The sequence below is a fragment of the Poecile atricapillus genome, chromosome 6 (assembly GCF_030490865.1).
Source record: "Poecile atricapillus isolate bPoeAtr1 chromosome 6, bPoeAtr1.hap1, whole genome shotgun sequence".
NCBI classification, from domain to species: Eukaryota; Metazoa; Chordata; class Aves; order Passeriformes; family Paridae; genus Poecile; species Poecile atricapillus.
The window spans coordinates 12,516,909-12,533,006 of NC_081254.1; the positions used below are offsets into that span (position 1 = coordinate 12,516,909).

Sequence of the window (16,098 nt, forward strand, 5' to 3'; positions counted from 1 at the left end):
CTTTATAACAATTTCATTTAAGACAATTCCTTCCTTTCAATCCATTAATGCATCAGGACTAATCTAGGTTAATTTGTGATGCATTTGAGCTGGAGGAACCCCAGTTATACACCTTTATAAAGAGACAGCAGTTGAGAGAAATGTCAGATCCACCAGAGAGAGGCTAGCAGATCTTCTACTGACTTGACATTTTTGGGGACTTCTATTGACTGTAGTCACCACACCTGTAGCTCTTAAACCCTATTTTTACAAGCCAATAAAATACCACCTTTTGATTATTTCATTTTTGTAAAAGCTTAATATCCTAGAGCAATATTAATATTTCTGTGAACACACAGGTAGTGTGGCACTCTGCCATTAGTTTGATAAGACAGCATAAAATAACAGCCACTGTAAAAGAAGACTGATCTACAACCTCTCCCCTCGTATGCTTTATCTGAATAAAAAAGTTTTGAACAGATGAAATAATTAATGCAGAGAGGTTTAAAACCTTTTTTTTTTAAGACTAAGTTAAGCCACAAAATTCAGACTTAGATCTAGATTTCAAAAGTTCTTTCTAAGATTAAATAAATCCCATCTGTTTAAGAAGGACTTGTCCTCCACAAAACTCAGATATCCACCTCTGGGTAGTCTCCCACTCCTAACTGCCCCTATTTCCATGCAACCTTTGAACTATTTCCAGCAGCAAAATCTTCTTTTCTCCTATATCTTCTAGAAATCAAAAAAGGAGGAAAAAAGCAAATTCAGAAGGAACTTTGACAAATTCAGAAAGGTTAAGTAGAATTGACAAAAAAATTATTCAGGTCCTAGAAAATCAGTCATTCAGTAAGAGGGACAAGTTTCATTTTATGTATTCAAATTATTTGAAAATACATTTTAGAGATATCTCACAATGGTGATGCTCTTTATCCTCCATTTAATAAAAGTCCATTTGCAAAACACCTTTGTGGTGTTCAGTGCCATAGCACAGACTTCAAAGCCAACTCTGCTTAAAGCAGGAGGCTGAACTTCCTGAGTTCTCCAGACTTCTCGTTCAACATGAATTATCCTATGACCTGACAAATGCAAAACTAGATAGGTGGAATTAAGAATAAAATGAAGTTCCTAAGATTTTTGGTGATTTTCTCGGTGGGCTTTTTTTCTTTTTTTTTTTTTTGAGGACGTTAGTGGGGGTCTTGGGGCTTTGAATACATTTTTGGAATGACATTTTTTCATTCTTAACCTAGCTATAGTTGTTTTTCTTATCTACAGCCCCAGTCTTCCAGAAGAGGGAGTTTGATCCCTTGCTACAGAAAGAGGTAATCTAAGAAGGAGCAACTGCAGGTTCCAGATATGACACTTGCAGGTTTCTCTTTGATGAGATTCAAAGAGAAACATGTGTACCATGTTGTCACAGGTTAAAGTGTTATAAGACCACAGGCTGTAGCTCACTCAGTAGGAAGAAGACTTCTGACATTTGAAAAAGCCAGTTTAACAAACCTGAGGCACAGCAACATGGAAACCAAGAAGTAGAAAGAAAGAAAAAAAAATCAAATTTGAAACAAAGCATTTTAACGAAGCATAAAATTGACACATTTTGGCCTAAGTTTTGTCTGGAAGCTGCAAAATCTTGAAATTCTCCAAGCAGGGATGTTAAACAAACCCTGCTTCCAGTGGCTGGTTCATAATGATTACACTGGCTTATGAGTGAAGTATCATCAGATTACAGGAGAAAGAAATTACGTGATGGGGTTGACTGCAACAGCAGGAACATGGCTTGCTGTTTAAGCTTTCCAGCCCACTTTTATTCTTCTAGGAGACAATGCATTTATTCTGCAAAAAGGATTGGATAACATTCCCAAAATTTGATAGGAGAACCCTCAAGCTTCTGAGTCAAATGGGACAACTTGAATGTTGATATGATAAGTACAAAATTAATACCGAACATTATAAAATTGAAATACACATTTTGCATAGAAAAGTAGCTTTCAGTGCTAAGAACAATATGCTTGTAGGTGAAATGGAGCAATTTGGTAAAATGAGGTAATGGGATAAACTCATTTTCAATGCCTTGTTCCCCACTTTGGAATATGTCCACAGAACAGTCAAAGCCTTAAAGGTTTTACTTTGCCTCAGAAAAAAAGCAGATTAAAAGAAATATCTGCAGCCCACATGCAACTTACCTTTCAGGACTCATTGGGCCAGGCAGGTCTACTCCAGAGCACTATAAGGGATAGTACAGGAGTACATTTCTACAATCTATGTCATAAATAAGTTCCAAATCCTTATTTTTTCCAATGCCACATAGGGCTACAGAAAAATATCTTGTGCATAAAGTTGTATTAAGGTTGTACTTAAAATGCTGAAAATATAAGTACTCTACCATTGCTGTTAGCTGAATTTATAGAGGAGTTAGACAAAGAAAGCTGAAGTAACGTTCTAAATATACTCTTGTCCCTGTTCTTTTTGTCCCACTATTACTTCATCCATATACTGGAGAAGATGACTGAGAGAGTGTTCAGGGACGTCTGCAGTGTTTGCATGGCTGCCAGGTTTCCTCCTCTAGACAGGGACTGTGAGCCTGGGTGGCTTTGCCATGCAGCCTTTTCCCCTTATTAATTTTGTAAGGTTCCCAAGTGTCTGAGGCTCCCATGGTTTAGGCAAGTTTCTCTCATATACCAAGATCACCAAACTTCTCAAACTACTTGTGCTTGGATTTTTTTGGATTCTTTTTTAACAACTTTATCTCATAGCCAGAAAACCTTGTTAAGAGTAGAGATATTAAGGGAAGTGGAAGCTGTTCCTCTGATGCTTAAAGGTCCAGTCAAAGAACCTGAGCCTGGAGTGTTTTGATATTGGTCTGTGCGTGTTGTACATTTATTTTTCTTAGGACTTTAATCCTATCTTTGAGCTGAAGGAAGGTAGCAGGTGGTAGATCTGACTGCAAGAAGCCATGGATGCAAATTCAGGAACTCTGAAATACCATCAGGTAGTTTCAAGAGTGTTTCCTGAAAACAGAATCTTAAATACCTTAACCAGTTAGTTGAATTAAACTACATGCACATGATCTAGCATGCATTAATCCATATTAAGTATTACATAATTTGTATTACTATCTGTGATGTAAAGTCAAGACCTGCCTAACATATATCCAGAATGAGGTAAGAAGCTGGTGTTAGAAATATTGCAGAGCCTATTTTTCACGATGCAAATAATATGCAGATAATAGGTATGCTGAACAAGCTTGGTTTGTTTTTGCAGGCTATTTAAAAAAACACTGTAAGAAGACAAGGACCAAAAAAATCAAGATGCTTTGGCCCGTGTACATAATTAACAACCTTATAACAAAATCATTGCTATTTACCAAGTGACTGGTGCAGATTCACTTCCCAGCCATGGCAAGGGTGTATTCTGAAAATACAACCTGTGGTATCACAGGCAAGGTAAGACAAAAACATTGCTGCAGTATTTCATGCATGCAAACTTCAAATGGGCTACATGTTAGCTGGTGTGTCATCAGCAGCAAATTCCCTACCAGAGCACCCTAAGCAATCCCATAAAATTCAAATGAGCTGGACTTGTTCATAGAGCTTGACTGACACCAGCCAGTGCTGGCTACGTGCAGCCCAGACAAAGGAGCTCTCATCTCATTTTTCAGTTTCTGGAAATTTAGTGTTGCATCTTAAAAATTGTTTCTTTCTGAAGCCACCTCCAAATTCACCTTTCAGCCATTCTCTTTCTAATCCAAACACACTCAACCACAAACCTAAGTTTTGGCAGTGGAAATCCAGAGCCTTTGAAGATGATAATACTGTGCTTGACTACTGTGTCAAATACTTTTACACTCCTCAGGTTGTGCAAATAACAAACATTTCTGCCACTGAGTGCTACTTATCAGTGTGGTATTAATTTTTTTTCTCTCTCCAGAAGGAAGATAACTACATTACTGTCTCCAGAATAAAAGGTTGTCACTGTCCAGCTGCAGCAGAAAGTTCAATTATCTTCTTTCCAGGCTCAACATCCTTAGAACAAGTGCATGTGCACACACACACACAGAGATACATCACGTTATGCCAACACACAGAAATGGACCCAAACTGGAGCTGTCCTTTTCTCTTTTGAAAACAGTCAAAGCTCAAATATAAGTTAAATTTCAAAACTGACTAGAAATGTACCTAGCTCATGTTAACCTTCTTCATTCAAACCAAAAGAGAGGCTCCTCCTGGGCCACGTGTGTGTCCAGTGGATCCATGACAATGTCAACTCAAAGCCCCCTCTCCTTACATACTCTAAATAACATAATTTTGAAAGAAAACCTCAGTAAATTTTTTTTAAAAAGCTGATGTTTTCAGAAGGTGTAAAAAGGATGTTTTGGCAGAACTTAGCTCACTGAGTATGATCATGTGGCTGAAAAGTGCTCTGGAAACAATAAAGCCAGAACTCAACTGGAGTAAGCATCTCCTAATAAAGAGAAGACCAACACAAAGAAAGAAACAACAATACTGTCTGCACCAGATAAACACTATGGGGCTCTTGGTCTTGTTAGATGCAGCTTAATCTGGGAGCCTTTTTGGGGCTTTGTGATGTATCTGCATAGATTTAACCTCTGCTCTCGAGAGAGTAAAGCCAGAGTCCCCTGTGAAAAACAGGTCAGAGAGGTACCACCCTGTCCTGTTGTTAATCAACTGTCCTTTCCCAGACTTTTAGGATACAAGCTACTTTTTTCTTTGACATATAGTGACACATGCACATAAAACTTGGATGAGGTAAAATCTGCCTGCTCACTACAAGCTCTGCACTTTACCATTAAAGGTCAAGCTAAGGGGAAAATAAACCAAACACAAAAGCAAACTGTAATGGGAGCTCCACGACACAGAGAACTACAAAGCAACAGGTGCCCTTGGAAACAGGTTTTCACATGGAAAAGCACAAGAAAATAAATTAAAAAGCACAAAGACTAGAAAAACAAGCATTATTCTTCAAAAAACAAAAGAAAACAAATCTAATTTTAAAGAGCACCCAAAACCAGAAGACTTAATATGTTACAGTTCCAGGTATATGAACAAAACCAAGAGACTGGATATGACCCTTTGTTGTACGTCACTTCATTTAAAAATGTAAAATAAGCATAATTAAATTGATTCACCTTCAAAAAACTCATCTTGGATAACATTTTTTGACATTTGATTGGTCAAGAAAATTTAGAAAGGGAAACAGTGGAGTAGGAGAAGATATATGCAATGTTTTTCTGACATGTACTGGCCTGTGTACTAGAAAGTTACTTTGTCTCCACATTATTACCTGAAAGTACACCTCTGTCACTTATTACTTGCAAAAATAGACAACAAATCACTTGTCAAAGTGAATAATAATTAACTTTCATGTAAACTGATATAAAGTATTTCCAAGGAGATTATAATCTCTTCAGTGCTACACAATGTGCATTTATTTCCTTTTGAAGGAACCACTTGGCACTCTGCACAGGGTTTCCTTTTACATTATTTTATTTGTAGTTGAGTCAGAAGTAGAGAAACACAAATGCTTTGGCTCTAAGCAGGGACAGTATTATTGCAGAGCCTAAGGAATCAGGTCCCCTGCTGGACTGCCCCGCTGGAGCAGCACATGTTTTAGAAGAGCAGAGACTGGACGATGGTTTCATCCTGCCAAGGAGAGCATCGCTGTTGTTAGCACACAGCTGCAGTGCCCATGGCACGGACTGACTGACTACAGGCAAAGGGTCATCTCACATGGCAAGAGCAGCCTCCAGCATGGATTGAAAATAGAAGAAAAACATTTGACGTACTTGGATCTGACAAGATTGAGTCGGTTTTCGGCAAAAATTGGTCACAGCGGACTCCTTGGTAGCCCTCTTTGCACCTGAGAAAAAGGGGATAAATGACAAACATACGCATGCGGTAGTAAAAGGTTAATTTTAAGGTACCAAATCAACCCTGCCAACACTGCAAGGGACTCGCATACCTACATTATGCAAGTTATTTCGGCTATAATGGGGGCATGGTTATTACAGGAACATGACAGAAGCAGGTAAAATACTTTGTATTTCGAAAAAAGTTCCCCTCAATACTTTTGATTATTTTAGAAACTATGAAAGTAAACATCGTTTTAGCACAACCATTATTTTAAATATCAATTCAGTGAAACAACCAAAGGAAAAAAGCCTGTATAAAATACACATATTTGCAAATAAAATTATCTCTTTAAGTAACATAGCACTTTACAAAGCTTCCATACCACACAAACCATGAGACAGACAACTTATCTTTGGCTGTCTGAAAAAGCAGGGAACAGTTAGGTAGCCATTAATTTTAATACCAGTTTATACTGTGCTTAAAAGACAAAATGATAAACATCATCAGGCATTGTTTGCAAGCAGGAAGTTTCAGATGCCTGTGAGATTAGATTTTAAAGCACATAAACCAGAATAGCCTCCTGCCTCAACAAATGAGAACTGGCTTTGACTGAGATGGTAATAGTACTATTTATCTTGAAGCCTTACTTTGAAGAAATTCCATTTACTGCTTTTGAACTGTTCTCAGAAGTCTCATTTCAACTAAGTGTATCAGAATCAGATCTTTAATTATTTATTCGTCAAGCAGTTTTTCAGAGGGAAGTGATGGACACTTTAATTATAAATGATAGCAACAGGGATTCCTTATCTCCCAAAGCTCTTGCACATCACATAAGCAATATGCTCAAATCAGCATCACCACCTTTCATTAGGGTTGACAACTGCAGCTTGAGTGATGTGATAATGTCAGGAGAAGAAGTTATCTGCTCCTTCACAATGTTTTTACTCAGGCTTCCTCTAAATGTTGCCTTTTAATATGCTTTTGGTTTAATAAATTAATGGTTCAATGAGAAGTGCATCTCACCAGCATTGACTCAGGGATCAGTAAGAACATTTGTGAGAAAATATGTAAATTATGTTTCCATCAGACCTAAAAATGTAGTAAAATTCTACAGTAAGAAAAAGATTCAAAATCCCCATACATAATAATGTTTCAAAACCTCCCTTTTGGCCTTTCTCCCTGATGGACATGATGGATACAAGCCACTACTTCAGCTTCTTCCCAGTACTCGCCTATCTAGAAAATAACTGACTTGAAAAAACTGCTCAGGTTTTATTTCATTCAGATCCCATGACAGTGGTCATAAGATATTGGTCAAGGAAAAAATGTTCTATTAACTAAAACTGTCCACTAGTCAGAAAAACTGAAGTAGTCCACATAGACACTGCTACATGTATCTTTTGCCTCTGATTATGAAACATCAGAAGCTGCCTCACATCAAAAAGAAACTCTTCTTCACAGTCTTGAGAGGAGTTGGCAGACCTCATACCAAAGCTTAAGTATAACTTATGCTGGTGGGGATTCTTGCCTTTCTATGAGCATTTTCTAATATCCTTTTGACAAACATTTGCACCTGTCTTGGCTATAAATACCATATTACAGACTTAAAACCCTCTATCCCAAACTGTTTGTCATAAAAACATGTGAGGAGAGTCACAGATTGGTATCTCCTGGAAGAGCTGTGCCAAGTGCTCATCAGTGTGCAGACGTTTTCACTAACAAACATGCCACAAGGGGAATGTGTTTCTTTCAAAATTTAGTACAGAGGTGGATGATATATCAAAGAATAATCTTGTAACACCATAACCTTATGCTCAGGTCATACCTACTATGGTGTGGCTGCCCCCTGAATCCTGGGTCCAGTTCTGTGGCCCTCAATACAAGAGGGACATTGAGGTGCTGGAGCAAGTCCAGACAAGGGCAATGGAGCTGGTGAAGAGAGTGGAGCACAAATGAGGAGTGGCTGAGGGAACTGGGGTGATTTACCCAGAGAAAAGGAGGCTCAGGAAAGACCTTACTGCTCTCTGCAAGTCCCTGAAAGGAACATGTGAGGTGGGGGTTGGTCTCTTCTCCCAGGTAAGCAGTGGCAGGATGAGAGGGAATAGCCTCAAACTGCAGCAGGGAAGGGTTAGATCTGGTATTAGGAAAAAATTCTTCACTGAAATGGTGGTCAGGCATTGGAACAGGCTGTGTGGGAAGTGGGGGAATCAGCAACCCTAGAGGTATTTAGAAGCTGTGTAGATGTGGTGCTGAGGGACGTGGTTTAGACATGGGTTTATGTTAACAGCTGGACTTACTGAGCCTAGAGAGCTTTTTCACATCAGTTATTCTATGACTTGATGGCCAAACATAGCTTGGTTTTTTAAACTGCATTGTTTCTCAGCAGAGATAAAATTAAAGTCTTCTGGTTCCCTTAATAAATTCCTTTTAAAAATCTAATAATAGCAATAACTGCTCTGCCATTATGACACCTGAGTTCAAACTTTTGTATGTTAAGTCATTAAGCTTTGCAGAATGTACCTTTGACAGCTATAATGCTACAATAGGATGAAAGTTGATCACATTGTGGCATCCCATAATCTTACCTAAAGCATCTGCCATGTGTCCTAAATAGGCAGATGTGATATGCACACATGCTGCTCATTGGTATCACACCTCTATGGAAGCAAGCACAATAACCCACTGCAGAAAACCCTATTAAAGCAGCACTGTTGTGACACATACAGAAGTTCTGCAAAGTCCAAATGAGGTCACTCAATATCGCCATATGCAGTGTGAATGATCAAATACATATTTATGGATGCATTAAAAAAGCCATGAGGTATCACAGAAACCTTGAGAAATGCTTAGGTGCAGCTCATGGTTTCAAAAATGATCACTTGATTCTGAAACAAATGCTTATTAGAGATACCATAAAAATAAAATATAGAAAAAGAAAAACCCACCTAGATAAGATATTGCTTATAGTGAAGCAAAAGCTCTGATCCATGTGTGGGACCCCTGCAGCAAAGGCTGGAAAGGACAGCCTAATATCCCATGTGCACACCATGGCAAAGGGGTCTAAAAATGGTGTTAATTGCAGCCTCTTTGCAAAATAAATATGAAAAGGGAATTCTCTATTTTGCATTCAGATTTTCACCCAAATGAGTGTGTCTGTCTAGGCTCTAGACCAAAAATTTCAACAGGATTGTATCGTAGAAGTGGAATTATTTAAATCCTTCTGATTAAACGGTATGAAAAGAGAAGCACAGGTAAAGCTAATCTGCAGCTGCTAAAATGCTTGCAAACATATCCCTAACTGATAAGTGTTAAATTCAACTAAGATTACTTCATCATGTCTTCTTCACATCTTTTTTTGGCAATGTACTTTCCCAGATGATTTTTTAAGGTCACCAGTAACAAACTGCATTGTGCATTGCACTTCATGAAGTCAGCCACAATGACCTCTGTGTGAAAACACACACACAGAAACACATCTCTCATTCCTCGTGAGAAGGCTTATCTTTTCCTTTCTACTTAAGCACATTTGCAACTAAGTATTAAAAAGCAATTCAAGTATGAGACTTTATTAATTCTTTCATTCTTTATGCTAATGTTTAATAGTACTAATACACACATGTACTAGCCCAAGAGATCACAGACACTTTCCGTGGACATTTCCCAGAGCTGTTTCTTGTACTACCTTATGGAGCCAAGGGAAATTTCAAATAGATGGCTGTGTCACTCCTAAGAGTAACACAGCACTCCAATTTCCTAGGTTTCAAGTTGGATACATTTTAAAAAGTAAAGTGAATGGGGGCAAGGATGGGGAAAATAGCACAATAAACAAAGATAAAGAATAAAATAATAGATTTAAGACAGAAGAAAGGGAAGAAAGAGAAACTGCTTAGAAGACTTTGGGTAGGACATAAAACTTATGGCCAAGAAGCTGATACTATCACGACTTACATTTTCCCCAAACACCTCCACATGGAGCTCCATGTCCCCATTAAGCCTAAATATTTACTTCTCAAGGGACAGCAAGGTAGAGAATGCAGGAGGGTGGCACCAACAAACTGCAGAGGCTACAGAAGATGGCAACACTATGAATCCACGTCTCTTTCCTCCTTCTCTGTGATATCCATCCATCTGAAATGAAAGCAATTCCCCTTCTTCCCCAAGTGAGGTGATCACATTGCCTCTGACCCCGTGAAGAAGTCTGCAGAAATTAGTTTCTCTGCACAAAGTCCAGAATCTGGCAAACATATAATATATGAGTTCATATCAAATGAAAATTTTGAAAATGACAGTTGGTATCTCAAGGACAGACTACAGCAGAAGAGAAAGCTGTATATTCCTACACACCAGGGAAACAAGCATGTCCTAGGCCAAAGGTCATTTGTGACATTAAAAAAAAAAAAGAAGTCCTAAGAGCGCACTGCCCAAAAGATTAACTTATATGAACCTATAATCTGATTCTAGTCTCATCAACAGGAGCAATCCAATTTGAAAGATGGAATTAATAGTACCTATGAAAAATGAAATTTAATTTTTGCAGTGAATCCAAATCAACACACGTTTCCTTCCCCTTGTAAAACTGCAAATTGGCAGTCTCAAAGATGATATTAATTAGAATGATCCTTCTCAGTGGATCAGTTGCAAATTATTTTCTCTTGACACCATTATATCCACTGTACTAACATTCAGATGCCAATATGAGAACATACTGCAGCTCTTATTTATTCTCTATGAGAGAACTCCAGGATCATAATAAAAAAAAAAAATATTGTAATGGTCTATAAATTTCTATCAAGTATTTATTTTCACACAGAGAATGCAATACTCTTCATCCTGGGTCAGAGAGTCAGTTGTACAATAAATCTATGATAGCAAACCATGACATTATATAGGCCATTGGGCTGTCCCACAGTCCAGCCTGAAATACGCTGTAGACAATGAAAAAGAATTCCTTTGCTCTGCAGGTAAGCTAAATATAGATTTCTGTGCCTGCAATGAGAATGACCTTAACTGGAATACACAGAAATTTATATTTATTATTGGGATTGTTATTAGGTGATGAAGATTTTATTCACAAGGGAAGAAAATTTAATCTTAACAGTGAGGGTCAGACAGGATATCCTGCCATTTAACACACACAGCCAGTGTAAGGAGAAAAGAAGCTTCCTTGGTTCCACAGATCAGGCCACCTAAACAGAGTGAGAACACTGTGCTCAAAGCCAGAGAGAAAATGAACCCTTCATAACAATCAATAGTATGCAGTCTGCTGGTCAGGCACCCACCTGAGGTGCAAGATTCACATTCAGTTTTTGGTGTGAAAATCAAGCATTAGAGACTTGAAGCCAGGCTTTCTATATTGCAGAAATGTCCTGATCCTTTGAGTGTTACCTATTCTGAGAGGGACTCCTTTCTTTAAGTTCGACCCCCTCAATGGTCTATGTTGTGCACAACGTATAACCTACTAACAAAAACTAAACTAAATTCAATATAAACATAAAAAAATTCACTACATTAAAGTAAAATGAATGCATGGCATTAAAAAGAACAAACTGGGGATCCAATAAGGAACTAGCTAAAGCCATACTGCTTCCTGAGCATACTCATGAATCCCTTCAGATTTCCCAGGGAAAGCCTGAACAATAATCCAGAACACTCACCCTCCTATTTTCCTTTTTTTTCTTTCTTTCAATAAAGTTAATTTTAGATAATCCTCAGAACTGAGAGGCTACTTACTGTATAATAAAGGTTTCATACCAGGGTTTGAACATACTTAATATTGTTGAGACCTTGCAATTTATTATGGGATTGAATTAAGATACGTATCTGTCTTTTATTTTTCTTTTCTTAAAGAAATAGTACAATTCTTACAATATGGACAGCATCAACTTCAAAAAGAAAACTAAAAACCCATTTGCCTGTCAGTTTTCTTGACAAATGTTGTAACTATTAAAAATAAGTAGAGCAAGTAACCAGAAAGGAAATTACGTTGAAAAAGCAGACAAAGAACAGTAAAAAAAGGGGAGGTTTTAACATTATCTTCTGTAGAACCAGGCCAGTTGAAACACTCTAACATCACAGAGAAATTACAGTCATACTTTCAAAAATCATATTTATGACTGGTACCACTCCTCACATTTTTCAGTATGTAGATTGTCAGTGCAGCTCTCTAAAACCGGGAAGTGCTGTTACGCTCTTGGAGTGGATGGCACAGAGATTAGAGGTCACAGCTACAAAACCCTGAGAAATTGCCCAGATTTAGATAATAAAGCTTTCTGCTAATTTGTTGACTCCAGTGTTTCAGGATCCTTTAGCCTTGGAGAAACTAAATGGGGACACTTTAGTAAATCCTCTGTAGGAACCACTGAACTAAATGAGGCTTTTAACATTTAAAAAGGAGTTATGTGGATTTGACTTCAATGTCTCATCCATAATTATGCTGGAACTACTGAATTATCATTCCTCTCCTGATACAGGTGGTTTGCCTTCATTATCTTTCCTAAAAGATAAGTCATAAAAAGAAATAAAAATTAACAAGATACGTTAGTAAAACCATTCAAGCCATCCAGATCTATGACAACTAATGATAATTTCCATCTCCTCAACAACAGACCATTTTTCTTTAATTTGGAGGTGTTCCCTTACAAAAAAAAAAAAAAAAAAGAAAAAAAAAGAAAAAAAAAGTTTCATATTCTTAATCAATGCACATAGCCTAAGGAGAATTGTTACATAATGGTTCCAGACTACCAAATTCACTTGAAACACCGGTTAGGTTTTGTAAAAGATCTATAAATATATTATTGATAGTTACTTGGTATCAAATTAATTTGTGGCATATCCACACGTAGATAAACATTTCATACTAATTCATGGGCTTTGTGCTTTACAAGGGATAAGAATTTTGCCATCTGCCTTCATCTCCTTAACAACAAACTTTCAACTGTAAACCACAAAAAGCATTTGAAACTGTGAGTAACATCTAATAAACCAAATGTTTAACCAACTAACTGAGCAATCATTTCTTTGCTGTTCCGAGTTTAACCAACCAGAAAAACTGAATAGCTTTGATTAAGTTTTTCCACAAGATATGTCTGTGATCAATGATTTACTAGGGATGATAAATGAATATAGTCTTTCATTATGCATGGCATTCATCAGCCATGAGAAAGATTTTGACTAATTGGAAAGTGATTTCATATCATATTCAAAGCCCTGCACAGCTATGGCACAGAGGAAAGCCACATTCAGTACTTGAAATATAAAGAAAATGAGACCCTTGCTTCATATTATGCCTGCCCAAGATTACCAACTTTATAAATAAAGACCCTCCAAAACTCTTCTTGAAAACATTGGCCAGGGACTCGACTTAGGTAGAAAAATACCACCTAGAAATCAATAAAAAGGGACTAAAAGATGTAAGATTTATATTTGGTATCATGGTGTTTGGTGCTCTCCAGCAGGCCATTTGTTAAAGATGGCAATTATAACAGCAAATGAGGTAATTGTCAGGAGAGGTGAAAACTCACTCCTAAGTGGCTTAACAGGTTTGCTGGATGTGTCTTTTCCCACTTTCCTCCCCACAAATATTACAAGCCTAACATTAAAACCTTTTGCTTCCAGCTACTTAATAAAAGCAACGGCTCTGGACTTTTTTCAAAAACTGTCAAATCCATTTTTCCCTTTATTACATTGAATATTTCCCAATTCAAAAGAGAAAAAAATACTCAGAGAATTTAATTTTTTTGTTTCAAGCCCTAGCTAGATGTACAATCTAGAAGAAACAAGCTAGAAGGATCCTTTGCTTATCATGGCAAAGGCATGCAAGATTTCCAACTTGGCCCTGCAGAATCAATACCATTTTCCAAATTGCAGTAAAACTTTCTATTTAATTTTTTTTTTTGACAAAATTTAAAATACACACAAGAATTCAGACAGTTGCCTAGTAATAATATCTTCATTGAATACTGCTTGTCACAGACTCCTCTCCTAAAAAAGCTCAAGGTCACATCAAGCCAGCGCTTACCTACAGAGACAGAGTGCCTCTGCCAGGAACTCAAAACCCCCCAGTAATTCAGTGAGCTATTTGCTTTGTACCTGTTTTTATACCTGGTTTGAAAAAAATAATTGGAGTCACTTGGAGGTGTCAGTGAAAATATCCTTAACTACTACCAGATGTTCTACACAAACGATGCCCTCTGACTTTATGGCAAGAGATAAACATGCTCTGCTACTGTATTTTCTATGGTCTGCACACATCGCATTTCAGAGATAAGAGCAATTTGACATGCAGTGTAATTGCCTACCAAAGTTCAAATACAGGAATGTTTTGCAGAATAACCCTTCCTTAGCATATTAAATATCATTTAGTACCCAGAGGAAGAATAGTTTTAAAATTCAAACAGGCCACTCTCTGGAGTGACTGAAAATGAAAAATCTTAGTTTCCATATTATACAGAAAGTTTTAGTCCTGTGCAGAATATTTTTTTTTTTTTTTTCTGAAGAGTGATATGTGTCATTACATAAATTTAGCTGTCTGAAAGAGTTTCTGGTTTTACTTAAAAGAACCTACATCATAAAAGAAGTACTAGTACATAAAAAAAAAGTACTATTTGACACTAGGGAGTCAAGTGGTTTTGTCCACAATGCAACTTTATTAAGTTTCACCAGCCAAAGCATTTTTAATATAGTAGGGTTTGGACAGGTATGTTTCAGCCTATAGGGTATTAGCTGCAGGAAATACCCCTTGACTACAGATGGTACCTGACCCATCAGTGACATTATTATTTATTTGTGCAAAATGGATACTTTTTTCCAATGGAAAACTAGAAATGTGGTTATTTTTTATATATAAGGTAAAATTATGCACAGTAAAGAGCAGCAATCACAAAGGGACCTACTACATTTGAATGAACAATTTTCATCTCTTCTCAATACTTTTTGTAAAAGTAGGCAGCTGCATGAGAAGCCACCCATGCTCTGTCTGCCACCACCTGCCAAGCCCAACAAAAAAGAAAACTTTGAGGATTGGAATATTATGAAATAACAGCAACTCCAATAGGTAGCACAGATCTGACATGCTTTCTGCCAGAACATACTGGCCATACATACAAGGCTCTTGCTTGATTCCATTTTCAAAATAATGGCAGCAGAAAGCAACAATCAGGAAAGCCATTATGTCCCATTTAATATCATTTTGTGGACTAGAATTAGTCTCTGACAAGACATCCCTACGAAATTTGATGAATACATTTGCTTCTCTTGAATTCCTAATCATAAAGCACTGAACTGAACTCAGCCATGTGTTCCTGATAATTCTCTTCTGGATTCAGGTGAAAGAAAGGCAGCAGAGTTCACACTGCCTGTAGACAGTGCTACCAAATCCTTCCCATCACATACACACAAAAGGAGCAGAACAGGTCATTTTGATTGTATTCATTCTTCTATTTCAAAGGACCTAATTTCTAAAGACTAAAACCTTTAGAAGGAAAAAAGCAGATGTTGCCTGCTCAGCAGCTCTGCTCCAGGAGCCACACCACTCTCCTCTCCTGTGTGACCTTCAGCCTGTTACTGAACAGCATCATCCCTCCCAGCGCTGCTGGAACAGCAGTGTCATAAGATCAGCACAGCCTTCCCTGTGGCTGGAATTTTGTGAGGTGAAGTTACCAAGAGACATGCAATAATGGTGGCAGTATAAACACTGAAGCCATTTGGGTAATAAAATAAATATATCTTTGTCATTTTCTGCAGAAAGCAGAAATCCTGTATTGTCAAGCTCACTTATTCATTCTGTTTTTCTACAGAGGAAAAAATATTGAGAATTTTTATAAAGTGAAGCTATGTTAATGAAACATGCATTAAACATTGATTACAAGGAAAATTAGGATATTCTAATTTTCTGTTTTAGACTGAGCTTCTAAAATATTAAAATACCAAGTAACAACAAAGCAAATCTTGGTATTTCCATCCACTGTCATGCAGGATGTGAGCCCCTTTCTAGAAATGGGATATAAAGGTTGTGTTTTGGAGCACAGAATAGAAACATGCTGGCTTTGGCTGGAGTGGAGTTCATCTTCTTCATAGTAGCTGGTGCAGAGCTACATTTTGGATTTGTGCTGGAAGCAGTGTTGATAATACAGGGGTGTTTTCCATACTGCTGAGCAGCGCTTGCTCCGTGTAACCAGGCCTTTTCTCACACTCCCCACCACTGAGGAGGCTGAGGGTCCACAGGGACAGCCAGGACAGCTGACCCCAAATG

The 16,098-nt window shown here is 37.6% G+C and overlaps 1 protein-coding gene across 1 annotated transcript in view; it reads right to left on the reverse strand.

Annotated features, from left to right (window-relative positions):
- The window catches only part of NRG3 (neuregulin 3), a 343,168-nt gene that overhangs the window by 89,840 nt on the left and 237,230 nt on the right, over window positions 1–16,098 (reverse strand). The window contains exon 3 of the mRNA XM_058841432.1: window positions 5,783–5,856. Within this exon, the coding sequence (XP_058697415.1) occupies window positions 5,783–5,856 (74 nt within the window). The remainder of the gene's footprint in view (window positions 1–5,782; window positions 5,857–16,098) is intronic.